General features: G+C 44.3%; 1 protein-coding gene across 1 annotated transcript in view; it reads left to right on the plus strand.

Annotated features, from left to right (window-relative positions):
- Positions 1-18,603, plus strand: part of DAGLB (diacylglycerol lipase beta) — a 60,411-nt gene that overhangs the window by 26,153 nt on the left and 15,655 nt on the right. Inside the window, exons 3-9 of the mRNA XM_068244555.1 lie at positions 310-484; positions 2,297-2,558; positions 6,124-6,255; positions 7,442-7,569; positions 8,070-8,196; positions 8,277-8,360; positions 12,625-12,702. Of these exons, the coding sequence (XP_068100656.1) occupies positions 310-484; positions 2,297-2,558; positions 6,124-6,255; positions 7,442-7,569; positions 8,070-8,196; positions 8,277-8,360; positions 12,625-12,702 (986 nt within the window). The remainder of the gene's footprint in view (positions 1-309; positions 485-2,296; positions 2,559-6,123; positions 6,256-7,441; positions 7,570-8,069; positions 8,197-8,276; positions 8,361-12,624; positions 12,703-18,603) is intronic.

Here is an 18,603-nt window from a genome sequence, read left to right on the forward strand (position 1 = left end):
ATTTTACAATGAGCAAACAGTGACTAAATCATTTATACATAATTATTGTAAATATTAAGCACTTTTTTATTACATTATTTTCACTGGAGTTCCTCTTTATGGAACAAGAAACCATAACAAAGATGACATGACATGATATGACAAAACCTTTTTGTTTGTGGGGTTTTTTTTGCATTTCTTTTCCTGCAGTGGGGAGAGGACTAGAACTTCTGTACAGTGTTTATGCCATTACAGAGAAGGAGTACAGTGTGATGTTTTCTCGTGTGTTGCTGGAAGGATGTTCACTAGAGGCTGTTCATTGTTTTCCAGGTACCATCTCCAACCCAGGACCCAGGAAGTCCATGCCTAAGCTGGTCTACATCCGCCTGGCCCTCTATGCGCCTGAGTTTGTGTGGGCAGTGCTAGGAGCCATCTGGGTGTCCAACAATGGAGTGCAATGTGACAAGGCAGTAGTACATGTCATTTTGGTTACAGTTATTGCTAGGTAAAGTCTGTTTTTTTTTTTTTTTTGCTTAACAACTTTGAAGTTTATTGGGGTCAGTTTTTCTGTGTGATATGCTGGCTAACATTTATTATTATTATTATTATTATTATTATTATTATTGTGACTTCTTTCAGTGTACAGAGATTCCAGCATGGTCTATTTCCCAGAATTACTATTTTTACTTGCCATTGTTAATGGAACCTGTAAAAAACATGCATTATAACCTGCTGGCATCCATGCAATGGGGCGGAGCTACAGTGCACAAGCTGTGCCAACCCCTACCCTGATGCCGGGTCACCTCTTTGCTTTAGTGCGAGGAGTTAGAGACCCTCCGGGCTAATTTGCGCACGATGCTGCAGCGAGGATTTGAGCGCCACCATAGGCCGTAATGTTAATTATGGCTATAGCGGTGCTCTCTGTGTAATTTGTGCACTGGCAATAGCCGGAGCCCATGTTATGATAAAAATGGCGTTATTCGAGGGATGGCAATTGCCAGACTCCAAATTACGCGGGAAAAGTAGAAATTGGGTAGTCAGTAAGGGACTATATTTTTAAATCAGAAAGGAAAATAACTAGAGCAGGGAGTGCCATCATTCAGTGTGTCCTTGCGCCCAAATTTCCCCGTGCTGTTTTCATACATAAGCCTTTTGATCCCCGCCGTTGCAGCATTCCCTGGATCACCCACATCCCGCCTCAAATAACACACACCGGAAAGAGGTATGTGCTCAGGGGGAGGGGGGGGGGGGGGGGGGGGATAACGATAACTTTTCTTTAATGGCAGCATCAAATATGAAAATTGTGTAAACTGTGGCATAATCCCCTATTCACCTTTACTAGCAATGAAAAATATGTGAGGGTGAACTGGTTCAGAGATATATGAATTTGAAATCATTGAAAGTTAAGTAGTAATAGCTCCCAGGCTTCTAATGCTTCCTACACACTTGAGATAAAAGTCTTTGGAAAAGGCAAGATCACAGACCAATTTTACCCCCTTCCATGTAGTATGAGAGCCATACCTACACAGTCTATTCTATGGAGCTGCACTCCCGGTCAGATAAAATCTTTGCAAGATGCTGCACACACAGATGCTGTACACATTCAAAAGATCAGTATCTGCAAAAGATCTGTTCCTGCAAAATATCCATTCCTGCAAAATGCATTCATAGTCTATGAGATCTGCAGATCATCATACACACCTTGTTTAACAGACTTCATCTGCATATCTGGCAATCATCTGCAGATCTGAAAATCCATCCTGGTGGATCTGATCTGCAGATGATTGTCTGTTAAACAAGGTGTGTATGAGGATCTGCAGATATCATAGACTATGAATGCATTTTGCAGGAATGGATCTTTTGCAGGAACAGATCTTTTGCAGATAATGATCTTTTGAGTGTGTACAGCATCTGTGTGTGCAGCATCTTGCAAAGATTTTATTTGATGGGGAGTGCAGCTCCATAGAATAGACTGTGTAGGTATGGCTCTCATACTACAGGGAATGGGGTAAAATTGGTCTGTGATCTTGCCTTTTCCAAAGACTTTTATCTCAAGTGTGTATGAAGCATAAGGCAGTAATGAGGTTTCAGTGACAAAATGTGCAGTCTTTCTCTTGTTTTACAGACTTTTTTTTTTCTGTTGCTGCATATTATTTTTGCATCCTGTATCTCTAGTTCTGATGTGCAGCTTTCACAAAGTGTTGTTTTTCACAATGACCTCAGCATATATTGCCCTGATTTATGGCAGTTTTGCTTTAACATTGTACTACTTTTTGTTGCTCATGAACCTTTTTCTCTTTGCCGCATTGTTTTACAGTTGGATCATCATTCTGTTCACCGCAATCGCTGTTCTCATTGTGTTTGACCCAATGGGCCACAAGAAATCTCTGTACTATGTGGACAGGGAGGATCACAACTTGGAGAGCAGCCAATCAGAGCAGCTGATGTACAATGTAAAGAAGACAGCCACGCGGGTGTGGGAGACCCGAATCCGACTGTTGTGCTGCTGTATAGGCAAAGACAATGACAACCGAGTGGCTTTCTCCAGCATCGCAGAGCTCTTCAGCGCTTACTTCTCTGTAAGACTGCTCTAGAAAAGTCATGTTTTCATCACACTGATGGCAGCAGTTGTGGATTTGTTTTATACAAGCTTTTCTATAGTGATTTTAATGCTGTTATTAAAGTACACCTAAACTGGTGGGTATATGGAGGCTGCCATATTTATTTCTTTTTAAACAATACTAGTTGCCCTACTGTGCTGCTGATCTCTTTGGCTGCAGTAGTATGTGAATCACACACTTGAAACAAGCATCTGACTAATCCAGTCAGACTGTAGTCAGAAACATCTGATCTGCATGCTTGTTCAGGGTCTTTGGCTAAAAAGGCTCATACCCACCAAATTATTTTACATGGACGATTTTGCGCGACAAAGATTTTTTTTTTTGGGCGATACCGCACAACATCGTTTAGCAATATTTTGTTAACCCTCCTGGCGGTCTATTAGAAACCTTCAATGGGCAGCGCATCAGTCTTTTTAAATGTTTTTTTTTTTTTTAACCGTGTAGCGAGCCTAGGGCTCGCTACATGATAGCCGCTGTGCAGCGGCATCCCCCCGCCCGCTTCGATCGCCTCCGGCGATCTTTGATCAGGAAATCCCGTTCAAAGAACGGGATTTCATGAAGGGCTTACCCCGTCGCCATGGCGAGGGGCGGGATGACGTCACTGACGTCCTCGACGCTGTGACGTCAAAGGGAGTCCTGATCCACCCCTCAGCGCTGCCTGGCACTGATTGGCCAGGCAGAGCACGGGGTCTGGGGGGGGCGGCGATCGACAGCTAATCGGCGGGGGGCGGCGGCAATCTGAATGCACACGCATCTAGCAAAGTGCTAGCTGCGTGTTGCAAAAAAAATTATGCGAATCGGCCCAGCAGGGCCTGAGAAATCCTCCTGCGCGGCATAGCCTGAGCTCAGCTCAGGCTTACCGACAGGAAGGTTAAATAATATTGACTGACGCATGACACCCGTGGTGAGCGTACATGGTTGAACAACCTACAGGTCCGATCAAGTTGACAATTGTTCTGATCCTCATTGACTTGTGCACATTTGCCGTGATTGGTAAATAATTGTATACACAATTGTTTGTTGGTGCTGAAAAACAGCGATTGCAGATGCAGCCAGATGGCTCATGGAAACGATTGTGCAGCAGCGATCCCCCATCCATCTGACTGCATTTGCCGGTGGATATTCATCTTAAGAGCATTAGAGACAAAGGCTCAGGACAGCCAAGCAATCTGCATTGTTTAAAAGGAAAACAATATTTCTATATCTCTCTTAGTTCAGGTGTGCTTAAAGTGAACCTCCGGACTAAAAATCTACTCAGCACAACTGAAAAGGCTTGGTGTTTAACAGTTTCACAGCATCAGAACTTTGCTTTTCTTACCAAAACATCATTTTTAGCTGTATTTTTAGCTAAGCTCCACCCATCAAAGAGACCTGCCCGGGCGTTTTTTCCCTGATGCTGTGCAAAGCATGATGGGATTTCCTATGTTGTTGTTCACTTTGCCTAGCAACTGGGAGGGGTGATCAGGACACAGGACAGTTAGAACTACTGTGTCTCACGCTCCCTGTCACCTCCATTCAAGCAAAAAGATGGCTGCCCTCATGGAATCAAACATTTGCCTGTTCTTTTAAAACCGGGTGGGTAAGAGATTACCGTATAATACCTATCTATTTTAATTAACATAACTAATGTAACTTAATGACAGTATGTTTGTTTAGGCTGGAGTTCCTGTTTAATAAATAAATATACATTCTTGTCACAACAAAAACATTTGAATTCTCTCCTCCCCCACCCCCTATTTTTTCTCTGATATAAATAATTGCGTGTATATAAAAATCGAGTGTACTTTTTTGGCAATAGAGAACAATCTTATAAATTTTTCTTGAATCTACAGCATGTATCACAGATGTATGGATTAAGAAGAGCAGTTAACAAATAGAGGTTTGGAACCAAAGGCAGATATAACATGTGTTCAAAGTACCTGATATTTCCCTTCCTATAATATTTAATGTATATTACTGTACCACAGTGCTGCTTATGTGGCTCATATTGGTCAGTATATAAAATATTGTCCTATTTGGCCTATGCAATGTACAGAGAGATGGAGAAACATGAAAGTGGATAAAATAAAGTAGAGTTACCAAAAAAAAAATGGGTTGGAGGTAGGATAGGCTGTACAATTAGCACTCTGAATTAGCTATTTGATTCTGTAGTGCTTTGAGTGATGGATTTTTTGTTCCCACAATGTCCATAATTTGTTGTATTTCTTTGGGCTTCACCTTCTCTTGTATGTGAGTTTTCTCTAGAGAAGTTACATTTAAGGCTCTAAACCTTCCGTCTGTTGTGGGTTTGTTTTTGTTTTTTTTGGTTCGTCAAACCAAGTGTGACGTATCACTTACCACTGCCGCCGCTATCTGCACCGTCCCTTTGTTGGAAGTGTGCGGCTGGATGCGGCGCCCGAAAATTTACATTGCGGTCTATGCGGAGCGCAAATTACCGGATGCACGTAGATGCCTAAATTAGCAGCTTCGAGTGAAATAGCAACCCATTAGGAAGCTAAAACTCACTGCAAAGTTCTTTGAAAGTTTTAATTCTATTAGTTTGACAGACATGTTTTGGTTTCTTTAACACCCTTCCTAGCGCGGGTCGCTAGATCAGGGACTGTAGACACGTGGTAGTCCTGGCATTGTCCAACAAGACTCTATGTGGTGACCAATGATCAGATTATAACAGTGGCACTGTGGGTATGAGCCTTGCCTGTATAGTGGTAAGCATCGGTATTGTAATCTCACTGTTGGAGGTACCTCTTTATTATTATTAACTGCAAGCAGTGCAAAAAGTGGGCAAGAAATGTTTATATTTTTTGTGCCCTTGTACATACTCTCTGTGCCCTGGTAGATACTCTCTGTGCCCTGGTACATACTCTCTGTGCCCTGGTACATACTCTCTGTGCCCTGGTACATACTCTCTGTGCCCTGGTACATACTCTCTGTGCCCTGGTACATACTCTCTGTGCCCTGGTACATACTCTCTGTGCCCTGGTACATACTCTCTGTGCCCTGGTACATACTCTCTGTGCCCTGGTACATACTCTCTGTGCCCTGGTACATACTCTCTGTGCCCTGGTACATACTCTCTGTGCCCTGGTACATACTCTCTGTGCCCTGGTACATACTCTCTGTGCCCTGGTACATACTCTCTGTGCCCTGGTACATACTCTCTGTGCCCTGGTACATACTCTCTGTGCCCTGGTACATACTCTCTGTGCCCTGGTACATACTCTCTGTGCCCTGGTACATACTCTCCGTGCCCTGGTACATATTCTTTATGATGTGGAGAATGAGGAGCTGAGGCTAGTGGAGGATCCTATGTTCTGTTTGACCATATGATTTGGTCTACTTAATATTGGTTAGAGAAGGTGTCAACAAGGTGAGTGCTTAGAACACAAGGGTGTCCTTTAAGTAACAAGTTCCATTGACTTGTGCTGTTGACCACTGAACTCTATACATTCCCCAAACTATCAAAAGTATGTCTGTGAAGCTATAGGTGTGATTGGTGATGATGACCGTGCTCTTCCCCTTGCAGGACACAGATCTGGTTCCTAGTGACATTGCTGCGGGGCTGACTCTCCTTCACCAAGAGCAGGACAAAGTGGAGCACAGCCGGGATCCAGATGAAGTGGTGTGCCAGTCACTAGAGTCACCCGCCCACTCGACAGTAAGACCTAGTTACATAGAAGTGTTAAAGTGCCACTTATTAACCAGTTATGCTTTTTTTTTTTTTTTTTTCTTTTAATTAGCCAATATTTTCCCTTTTTTATATTGGGTACAGTCTACCTCACTCATTTCTGGGGACTAACCTACATAGCCTATACTCATATGTATGTAATTTGAAAGTTGTATGATCGGTTAATTAAGAACGTCATGCTTCCTAAGTGATGATAGTCGCCAGCAGGGCAGGTGAGAATTAATAGAGCATATAGAATTTATAGAGCTTGTGCACCGGGAGTGGGGAAGGGGGGACATTTTACACTTAGGGGTACATCAGGGATAGATTTTGCACTTGGGAGTCTTTTGTGTAAGTCGGTTGTTGTGATATCGATTGTGTTGCCATTCCACACCCTATCGAGCAGTTTTGATTTGAGATTTTTTAGCATGTCCGATCGGTGCATTTTATCAATTTCGGCCTGAAAATGATCAGACAGCACCAAATTTTCATCCTCTTCGATAAAATTGGATGCTCAATCGGGCCACAAAATAGCTGACCTGACCTTAAAGTATGCAGTTTTTTGAAATACAGTCAAATAACTAAATTCACAACAAGAATAGAAATACATGCTATAATATGAAAATGAATTCTGGTTACAGTGGGTGTCCTCACTCCAGTATCCTCAAGTCTGAGGCCCCTTATTGCCATTTTGCTGTGGACAGTGTGAGGGCACAGGGTTATGATGAAACATGGGCTTCTGTCTTCCCAGCCATCCAAGGTTCACTACCTCAGCTGATCTTTTACTTCATGACAGAGATAATCCAAACAATCCTTCAATGACCTTTTACCCTGGCTTGTGCTGTCAATAAGCCAACAGATTTTCCATTTTCACATTTTTTTTTACTGCTCAAATGGATTTTGAGTGGGCAGAGTAGATTGTCTCTTTCTCACAGAAGCTGACTATGGGCAGTTAAATCTGACAAAATATATATAACTTTCAGGGGCTGCAGTATCGCTCTGATTACTTGATGGCCCCAATCTGTTAGGCCTTGTCCCACCAAAATGACATGTAAATGCATAGAACGTGCATTTTTCAATGGGTCTTTCTGTGGAATTTTGTATGTTTGCTGTGCATGGGTATTTCATTGTTGGCTGAATTTTTTATTAGTGGTTTATAATTTATATGTTCTTGCAGAGAGAGGACCTGGAGGTGGAGTTGAATAAGGCTGCTTATTATATGCAGTTTGCAGCTGCAGCCTACGGATGGCCCCTCTATGTATACAGCAACCCCATTACTGGATTATGCAAATTGTGTGGAGAGTGGTAAGTGCACTTGGCTTACTATGTTGTCTTTATAGAGCTTATGGAGAGTTTAATGTTGTAACACAACTGGCACAGAATTTGGAGCGCAACTGACAGAAGTAACAGGACAGCTAGCAGGTGACTGGAGCGGCCCAGAGGGACGGCGAGGGAGCCCGTGGCCTGAAAAGGGCTGGAGGAAGCTCCAGGGTAAGTATACATTTTTTTCATCCATTCTTCTCAGGTTTTCTTTAATGCTAACATCATAATATCAGACAAGTAACCCCTTTCTGTTGTGAGAGTGCTATCATATGGTGGAGATACTGTATGAATATTGTCTGAATACAAAATGTAATTTTATCAAGGCGTTGATTACTTTTCAATAAAAAGTTGTTAAAAAAAACACTAAGAAAAGTATCTATCTTTTCTCAGAAATATTTTTGCTTTAGATTGGTCTTATTTTCCCAATGTATACAGTACAGTATTAATCTTCTATAACTATTCTGATCAATCCTTACTTTCAGTTGCCAAAACCGAAGAGCCCAGAGTGATATTGTTGGGGGCGATCACCTGAACTGCCACTTTGGCTCCATCTTACAGACCACAGGCCTGCAGTACCGGGACTTCATCCACATCAGCTTCCATAACAGGGTGAGGGAGTAAATGAGCACATTGCATCTTAGGAAATACTTTATCTTTGCGCTAATTGTAATTTTATTTTGATTTTGTAGATCTACGAAATTCCATTCTTTGTTGCCCTGGATCACAAAACAGAAGCCATCTTAGTAGCTGTGAGGGGAACATTGTCTCTAGAGGTAAATGATTCATTGAGTTTGTTTAGTACTGGGGGGGGGGGGGTGGAGGCGCCCAAAAATAGGTATTGTAATGAAAAAAAAATAATAGTAATAAGGTGGAGGGAGGTGCCTTTACCACTGCAGATGGAAGAACCCAAACCACAGGGTTAATGTAAAAAGATTAAATTATTTATTCAGCACGATTAAAAGGACAATGCGTTTCACTGGATTCTTCAGGTCAATACAAGTGCCTTTAAAATATTGTCACAAGCATGGATGCCTGAAGATTTCGACACTAAAACCAGCCATACACTGGTCTATAGCAGGCCAACTGAAATCCATTCATAACCTTACACTTCTCAGTCAGGTGTGGGCAGCATCTTTCCCAACCTAATCAACAAAAACATTAGCTCTGTGCTCATAAAACCCTTAAAGGATCTAAGTCAGGGGTGTTCAAACTTTTTAGGCTAGAGGCGCTACCAGGAGACAGGCTAGTACATCAGGAGATGTAGAGGAGGCCGTAGGAGTGCAACAATCCAGTAGTGGGACCATTACCTCCACCTTTGTGCTGGGAGAAACAGGAGGAGCACTGCCAAAGCAGTGCAAAGTGACCTCCAGCATCCCCACAAATGTGCATGTGTCTGCTCAAATGGTCAGAAACATACTTCATGAGGGTGGTATGAGGGCCCAACATCGGTGGGGATTGTGCATATCAGGGCCGGGTCGAGGCATAGGCTGGAGAGGCTCCAGCCTCAGGGAGCAGTGTAGGAGGGGGCGCAGAATTCATTCAGCTGTCATTCCTAATTGTGTTTCAAGCAGAAATAAATAAAAAAAGGGGATACATGGCAGTGACTGCAAGCCAGATAACTAGATATTAAGGTGTTGGGGAGGTTGTGGGCCCTGTGGCGCCTCTTAGTCTAATAGCAATCAGTGTGTGATGGCTGGGGTGGCAGGGATGGAGGGGCGCACTTTGGTGTCTCAGCCTTGAGTACTGGAGGACCTTGTCCCGGCTCTGGTGCCTATAGCCCAATACCATGCAGGACGTTTGGCATTTGCCATAGAACACCAAGATTGCACTTCACAGATGAAGCAGGTTCACACTGAGCACGTGACAGAATCTGGAGACGCTGTGAAGAACGTTCTGCTGCCTGCAACATCCTCCAGCATGACCGGTTTGGTAGTGCGTTAGTAATGGTGGGAGGTGGCACCATCAGCAGTTGGCTGATGGTGTAGTGGTTAAGGGCTCTGCCTCTGACACAGGAGACCAAGGTTCGAATCTCGGCTCTGCCTGTTCAGTAAGCCAGCACTAATTCAGTAGGAGACCTTTGGCAAAGTCTCCCTTACACTGCTACTGCCAATAGAGCGCGCCCTAGTGGCTGCTGCTCTGCTCTGGCGCTTTGAGTCCGCAAGGAGAAAAGCGCAATATAAATGTTATTTGTCTTGTCTTGTCTTCTTTGGGGGGCCGCACAGCCATCCATGTGCTCGACATTGGTAGCCTGACTGCTATTAGGTACCGAGATGAGATCCTCAGACCCCTTGTGAGACCATATGCTGGTGCGGTTGGCCCTGGGTTTCTCCTAATGCAAGACAAGGCTAGACCTCATGTGGGTGGAGTGTGTCAACAGTTCCTGCAATACGAAGGCATTGATGCTATGGACTGGCCTGCCCATTCCCTAGACCTGAATTTCATTGAGCACATCTAGGACCTCATGTCTTGCTCCATCCACCAATGCAGTGTACTTTATAGCCTCTTGATAACAAACAATACATAACATTTTACTGTTTGAATGTTTAACTACTTGTAGTTCCAGGATGTAGATTCTACAACCTAATTAGTGCTGCTGTAGGTTTTCTGGACATTGAATCTATGCCGTGCATTAAAACCCGACGCATTTGCACGGTCCTGTGGATGATTGATGCTAGCTAATAGCAACAATCCTTCAATAAAGTTGGGGGGGATTAAAGTGACATGGTCCCAATAAAATAATTTTTTTTTTTTTTTTTAAATGAAAGTTAGTTTTTAACCCCAACCTGGCTTATTAACCCCTGCAATACCTATACCTGTTTATAAACATTTCATGACTACCGCCTGTAGCGATCAGATGTGATCGCTAGGGCGAAAGTTTGGGGCCCTAATGCTCTACACATGTATTGTTCTGCCGTTGCCTAGTGATGCATCTGTACAGCACTTATCCCCAATTTGTCACAGGAAGGGCCAAATAATTAATTCTTTTGTATTTTATAACTGTGGGGCATGTCATGTGAACATTAGGATGGGTGAAAAATGAAAAAAAAAAATGGGTATTTTCTGCATTTACGCCTAATTTGTCCCCATAAAATGACTATAAAATAAAATCGTTTTGGGAGAAAAATATTTCCCAAAGAAAGCCTAGATTGTACTGAAAAAAAACAGATTGCATAAGTAATTTAAAAAGTTACTACTGTATTAAAACGACGCAGCTTAAGTGTCAAAAATGTTGGGAACCTTAAAGTAAACCTGAGACAATGGGAAGTAAAAGTTTTATACCTACCTGAAGCTTTCTCCAACCCCCTCTGCGCAGATGGCTCCCTCGCCAGTGTCCAATGCCCCCTGGATTCTCCTGTAGCAGCCCCGTTATAGTCGGCACAGTCGCAGAATACTCCCGGTGACGAGAGCTGGGAAGGTGCATGGTGCGTCCGGGCTGCACATGCACAGTGCGCCTGACTGCCCGTGGAGAGCGGGGCTGCTACCGGAGGATCCAGGAGGCTTTGGACACCGGCGAGGGAGCGATCTGCGCAGAGGGGGCTGGAGGAAGCCCCAGGTATGTATAAAACTTTTACGTTCCGTCGTCTCAGATTTATTTTAAGGGGTAAAAACCTTGGAACGTGAACCAGTTAATCTTTTTTGTTTAAACATCAAGCTTAAAGGGGCACTATGGCTAATTTCTTCTTTTTAAGTCCCTTTAACATAAATATTTGTATGTGCAGCATTGTTAATGGCATTTATTGTGGCTGTTCAAATTTTTTTTTTTTACTCTGGCACTACCCATTTATTGCCAAGGAGGCTATGTGTACTGCTGCAGCCACCGTACAGCGCAGGATGACATACAAAGCAGGACACAGCAATAGCACGCGTGTCTGCTAGCTGCCTCCGCCACTGTGTGCGCTCTTGAAGAGCTGGTTATCACAGTAACGGACAACAATAGGTGTCCGTTGCTGTGCCAGCTTCAAAGAAGGGATCCTCAGCAGGCAGCGTGAAACTGTAGAGCGGTACTGCGCCGTCCTGCGCTGTACGGTGGCTGCAGCTGTACACATAGCTCAGTAACTGCAGTTACACTTGGAATAATCCTCCCTGAGCGAACCAGAGGGGGGAGGAAAAAACTGCAAGACAGACAACAGTTAGATGCCTCCTACAACACAATGGATAATGCTGATTTGGCGTCAGTAAGGTAAATCTTCTGACGTGCCTCCTTGGCAAAAAATGGGTAGTGCCAGAGTAAAAAAAAAATTGAACAACCACAATAAATGCCATTAACAATGCTGCACATACAAATATTTATGTTAAAGAGGCTTAAAAAGAAGAAATTGGCCATAGTGCCCCTTTAATGATTTATTTTTCAGTTTCTTTAATCAACAACATAAAAAGGCTACTATGACAGGCTTAGCTGTAAATTTAAGACCCAAACTTTGCCGGTCTCATCATTCCCGTTGGCAATGACAGGCCAGGATGGCTGACAGGTTAGTGTGTCAGCTTCCGGTCCAGAATCTTTGTTTTGTTTCCAGAAGCAGATACAGAACCATCTTAATATAGCTTAAAATTTAATAAGCTTTAGCAGTGGTGGAATGCCTTTTAAGTTGCATACTTTCAACGAACATGGAAAATACATTATTCTATTTAAAGTGAAGGAGTTAAAGTCAAGGAGTCGGTGGTATCATAAATTGTTGAGATGACTTTTGTGCCGACTCAACAACCCTGGTATTTAAAAACAAACCCTGCTGTTTCAAAAATTTTAAACTGTTCTTCAAAATGGAACCCAGCCATTTGTTTTTCTTTAGAGCAATTTTTCATTTCTCTTGTTAGCTACCCAGACAAACAGCCAGCTGGGTTCCTGACTGTGGTTCTGTGTTCTACTGCTCTGTCGGAGCTCCGGTGGGGACACATCCGTGCCATAATATTGTGAAAATTGATGTGCAAATCAGCAGTGGCTTGTATCGCCTGCTTTCTACATTCTGCTGAAGTTTAGGTTCCAGTAATCACTGAGGAACATGTTGTGCTACATATTTCATAATATTTCTCTCTTGATAGGATGTGCTGACTGACCTGTCTGCAGACTGTGAGAATCTGCAGAGTGAGGGAGCGGCTGGAGATTGCTTCTCACATAAGGTAAGAAATAGCGGTGGTTCCACAGTTTGTATGGCGACTGTCCATTTCTTGGAATCGCTTCCATGCTCACCTTCAAAGGGACCCTGAGTAGTAAGCAAAATAGGAAATCCAGACTTACCTGGAGCTTCCTTCCCCCGTAGCCGCGAGGTACCCTGACATCCTCTTGGTTCCTTCCTTCCTTCATTACAATCTATGGAAATCCTAAAAGAACCCATGAAGCGTTAACTTCCTGCACATTCCTGGGAGCACAGAAAGGGTTAAGCTTCAGTGTTTACTTATTGTCACAGAGCCCTAGCACAGCACAGCCCAGGCAAAGCTGAGAGCCCTGGGTCACACTTACTGATAACTGCTAATTTCACAGGCTGATCTCCCTAAACACAGAACACACAGCAGAGAATTTCTTAGCAACCATTTAGACTTTTTATAGTGTGCTGTGCAAGAGTAAGAATGCGGTCCGCTTTAATTTTCTTTCCTCTAAATCAGTGCTGTCCAACTTCATGGGCATGGAGGGCCATTTTTTTTTCAGACCCCATGGTGGAGGGCCGAAGGTTCTTGCTAGAGCCCCCCCCCCCCCCCCCCCCCCCCCCCCCCCCAGCAGCACTTTTCACAAAATGCAATTTAAAATAATGGTGAAGTTACGCGCGCCAGAAAACGCCGCGCCGAAAAATGGGTGTGGCCATGGACCAGAATGCAGGTGTGGCCACGGGTGGAGACAAATTTACATGAACTTAGCAATGTGGGACATTAGATTAGGACAGTGGTGGTGAACCTTTTGGAGGCCGAGTGTCCAAACTGCAACCCAAAAGTCACTTATCGCAAAGTGGCAACAGCAATTTAAACTACATACAAACGTTTTAACTCATACATGAACATTATGGAAAATCCAAGTTGAAAATAAACTGTGAAGATAAACAATTTCATCCATCCTACTCCTGAAAAATGTGGGTTTTTTTTAAAAAACCTCCCAGTTTTATTTTCCGTTTTAAAAAGCTAAAAAAGTAGGTTTAATGCTATTGTCTCATGATGACGATTCAGCTTTTCCATAGTCTCAGAGTTCGCAATCATGTGACCCCCAACAAGACAAATTCAGCAATCATGAGGCCCCCAACAAATCATGAGGCCCCCAACAAGACAAATTCAGCAATCATGATGCCCCCAACAAGACAAATTTAGCAATCATGAGGCCCCCAACAAGACACATTCAGCAATCGTGATGCCCCCAACAAATCATGAGGCCCCCAACAAGACAAATTCAGCAATCATGAGGCCCCCAACACGACAAATTCAGCAGTCATGAGGCACATAAATAGACAGCATTTCACATAAATAAGCAGAATGCCCCTTTAATATGGTAGACACCTCTCACCTGGCTTCTAAATTCTCCTCTACTGGCTGCTGTGCCTGGCAATTGTGTTTTGGGCCGGATTGGGGATGATGTGTGGGCTGAAATGCCAGGTGACAGGTGTCCCCCCAGTTGAGGTAGTGACAGGTGTCCCCCCAGCTAGATAGTGACAGGAGCACCCCCCCAGGGTAGATAGTGACAGGAGCACCCCCCAGGCTAGATAGTGACAGGAGCACCCCCCCCCCAGCTAGATAGTGACAGGTGCCCCCCACTTAGATAGTGACAGGTGCCCCCCACTTAGATAGTGACAGGTGCCCCCCACTTAGATAGTGACAGGTGCCCCCCACTTAGATAGTGACAGGTGCCCCCCACTTAGATAGTGACAGGTGCCCCCCCCAGTTAGATAGTGACAGGTGCCCCCCACTTAGATAGTGACAGGTGCCCCCCACTTAGATAGTGACAGGTGCCCCCCCAGTTAGATAGTGACAGGTGCCCCCCCAGTTAGATAGTGACAGGTGCCCCCCCAGTTAGATAGTGACAGGTGCCTCCCCCAGCTAGATAGTGACAGATGCCCCCCAGCTAGATAGTGACAGGTGCCCCCACTTAGATAGTGACAGGTGCCCCCCACTTAGATAGTGACAGGTGCCCCCCACTTAGATAGTGACAGGTGCCCCCCACTTAGATAGTGACAGGTGCCCCCCACTTAGATAGTGACAGGTGCCCCCCACTTAGATAGTGACAGGTGCCCCCCACTTAGATAGTGACAGGTGCCCCCCCCCAGTTAGATAGTGACAGGTGCCCCCCCCAGTTAGATAGTGACAGGTGCCCCCCCCAGCTAGATAGTGACAGGTGCCCCCCCAGTTAGATAGTGACAGGTGCCCCCCCAGTTAGATAGTGTCAGGAGCCCCCCCCAGCTAGTGACAGGTGCCCCCACCAGTAACGAGCCCGTTACCTCGGTGTCCCCGCTGGCCTCTCCGGTGTCCCCGCTGGCCTCTCCGGTGTCCCCGCTGGCCTCTCCGGTGTCCTCGCTGGCCTCTCCGGTGTCCCCGCTGACGATGCCGCTGCTGCCTCACAGATCAGACCTCACAGATCGCGGCGACTGAAGCAAGCAGAGCGCGCGCATGACACCCGTGCGGCAGAACGTCACATGCGGAAATGACTAATGATTCACTTCCGCATGTGACGTACTCCGTGCGGGTACCATGCGCCCTCTGTTTACCTCAGTCGCCGCGATCTGTGAGGTCTGATCTGTGAGGCAGCGGGGGGACATAGGAGAGGCCAGCGGGGACACAGGAGGCCACAATACGAGGGAGCAGGCATGGCGCCGATAGCGCAAGCCATGCCTGCATCCCAGGGACACGAGCGGGCCGCAGCAGGTGGCCTGGCGGGCCGGATGCGGCCCGCGGGCCGCCAGTTGGACAGCACTGCTCTAAATGTAAAAAGTTTGTCCCTAATACCAATTAAAAAATGTTGCTTATAAAGTTTCTGTAAAAACACTTGCATTACTATAGCTTTCATAGGAACTGTATGCATTAGACTGGCCAGGCTGTGATACAGTGTACAGTTATCCCTAAAAATGGGGGGGGGCCTGTGACATCAACTAATATTGCATTTTTAACACCTTACAGTAGTGCTCCTGGCCAGGGGAGCAAGATAGGGGAGCACAAGGTTAGCACTAAAGAAAACTGCAACTCCTAGTTGAATCGGGAGGGCTCAGTCTTCCAGACTTACAGTGGTTTGAAAAAGTATTCGGCCCCCTTTAGGAGCACTTGCCCTAGTGCCAAAGAGTTAAATGCTGGGAGTTCTTTTTATCTATAATACAGTGGGTTGCAAAAGTATTTGGCCCCTTTGAAGTTTTCCACATTTTGTCATATTACTGCCACAAACATGAATCAATTTTATTGGAATTCCACTTGAAAGACCAATACAAAGTGGTCTAAATGTGAGAAGTGGAACGAAAATCATACATGATTCCAAACATTAAAAAAAAAAAAAATAACTGCAAAGTGAAGTGGGGTGTGCGTAATTATTCAGCCCCCTCAGTCAATACTTTGTAGAACCACCTTTTGCTGCAATTACAGCTGCCAGTCTTTTAGGGTATGTCTCTACCGGCTTTTCACATCTAGAGACTGAAATCCTTGCCCATTCTTCTTTGCAAAACATCTCCAGCTCAGTCAGATTAGATGGACCGCTTTTGTGAACAGCAGTCTTCAGATCTTGCCACAGATTCTCGATTGGGTTTAGATCTGGACTTTGACTGGGCCATTCTAAAACATGGATATGTTTTGTTTTAAACCATTCCATTGTTGCCATGGCTTTATGTTTAGGGTCGTTGTCCTTCTGGAAGGTGAACCTCCACCCCAGTCTCAAGTCTTTTGCAGACTCCCAGAGGTTTTCTTCCCAGATTGCCCTGTATTTGGCTTCGTCCATCTTCCCATCAACTCTGACCGGCTTCCCTGTCCCTGCTGAAGAGAAGCACCCCCAGAGCATGATGCTGTCATCACCATATTTGACAGTGGTGATGATGTGTTCAGAGTGATGTGCAGTGTTAGTTTTCCGCCACACATAGCGTTTTGCATTTTGGCCAAAAAGTTCCATTTTGGTCTCATCTGACCAGAGCACCTTCTTCCACGTGTTTACTGTGTCCCCCACATGGCTTGTGGCAAACTGCAAATGGGAGTTCTTATGCTTTTCTGTTAACAATGGCTTTCTTCTTGTCACTCTTCCATAAGAGCCAACTTTTTGCAGTGCACGACTAATAGTTGTCCTATGGACAGATTCCCCCACCTGAGCTGTAGATCTCTGCAGCTTGTCCAGAGTCATTATGGGCCTCTTGACTGCATTTCTGATCCTTGTTCGGCCTGTGAGTTTAGGTGGATGGCCTTGTCTTGGTAGGTCTACAGTTGTGCCATACTCCTTCCATTTCTGAATGATCGCTTGAACAGTGCTCCGTGGGATGTTCAAGGCTTTGGAAATATTTTTGTAGCCTAAGCCTGCTTTAAATTTCTCAATAACTTTATCCCTGACCTGTCTGGTGTGTTCTTTGGACTTCACGGTGTTGTTGCTCCCAATATCTTCTTAGACAACCTCCTGAGGCCATCACAGAGCAGCTGTATTTGCACTGACATTAGATTACACACATGTGCACTCTATTTAGTTATTACCACTCATCAGGCAATGTCTATGGGCAACTGACTGCACTCAGACCAAAGGGGCTGAATAATTACGCACACTCCACTTTGCAGTTATTTATTTGTAAAAAAGGTTTGGAATCATGTATGATTTTTATTCCACTTCTCTTGTGTACACCACTTTGTATTGGTCTTTCAGGTGGAATTCCAATAAAATTGATTCATGTTTGTGGCAGTAATATGACAAAATGTGGAAACCACCAAGGGGGGCGAATACTTTTGCAAACCACTGTACATGATTAAAATTTGGCATGCCTTTTCAGACATGCTGGAGACTGATTAAACGGCCGCTATTGTGAACATTTCTAAATACATAAATATTCATATACATTTCTCCCAGAGTAAAGTGCACTATAAATGACAGTTCTCATGTTTGTCACCACAGTTGGTAGTAAAAAGTTGACAGATTTTGGACTAGTACCATCTTCTCATGAAAGATTTTCGGTATTGGCTTTATTCTTTACAAAAGCACTGCCTGGAAAGGATCTATAGAAAGATGTCAGCCAGCTTTCCTGCTCATTTGCACACTATTTTTGCTATTGGACCAAGCAATTGCAGTCGATGAAATGCTTTTGAAAATAAAGAAACAACTTAAAATTTCCCATGAGGAGATGTACTAGTCCAAAACCTGACAGATCTCAGATTTTTACTAACTGTGGTGCATAACTCTATAGGACAAAAGGTATTAATGGTGCATTTTGCTCTAGGAGAAATTTATATGTATGTATTTTACATTGTACAATTTTTCATGATGTCTCCTCCTTCTGCCCCCTTGTAGATCTGGTTGCTAAAGGCATTACAGAGCACCCACTTCCCACCCCTATCAAGGATAGCTGCCCTAGGTATAAAGAACTAAGAGGCAATCTGAGTGTACACAAATCTGTGGGCAGCCTTTCAGGCAATTGATCATTCTTATCTGTTCAGTAAGCCAGCACCTACTCAGTAGGAGACCTTAGGCAAGTCTCCCTAACACTGCTACTGCCTATAGAGCTCGTCCTAGTGGCTGCAGCTCTGGCGCTTTGAGTCCGCCAGGAGAAAAGCGCGATATAAATGTTATTTTTCTTGTCAGTCAGTGATCGATTGGTTGGAAACGCCAAAAGAAATGTTTTCTAACTGAATAACTTTCTGTGGGTTCCGGTTACATTGTTTGATTGCTTGCACATGTACACTGTGCGGTGTGGGGAGGACAAGTTAATATTTACTAGAATTTTCTGTTGCTCAACAACTGATAAAAAATGTATCTATTTTTGACCAATCTGCAGAAGAATTAATCTTCAATCAACAAACAATCATTTCAAGCATTGGAAATTAATATTGTGTATTAGCCCTGAGAGGTCTTAAAGGGAATTCCTTCCTCCTAGAAAACAA

The sequence above is a fragment of the Hyperolius riggenbachi genome, chromosome 7, assembly GCF_040937935.1.
Source record: "Hyperolius riggenbachi isolate aHypRig1 chromosome 7, aHypRig1.pri, whole genome shotgun sequence".
NCBI lineage: Eukaryota > Metazoa > Chordata > Amphibia > Anura > Hyperoliidae > Hyperolius > Hyperolius riggenbachi.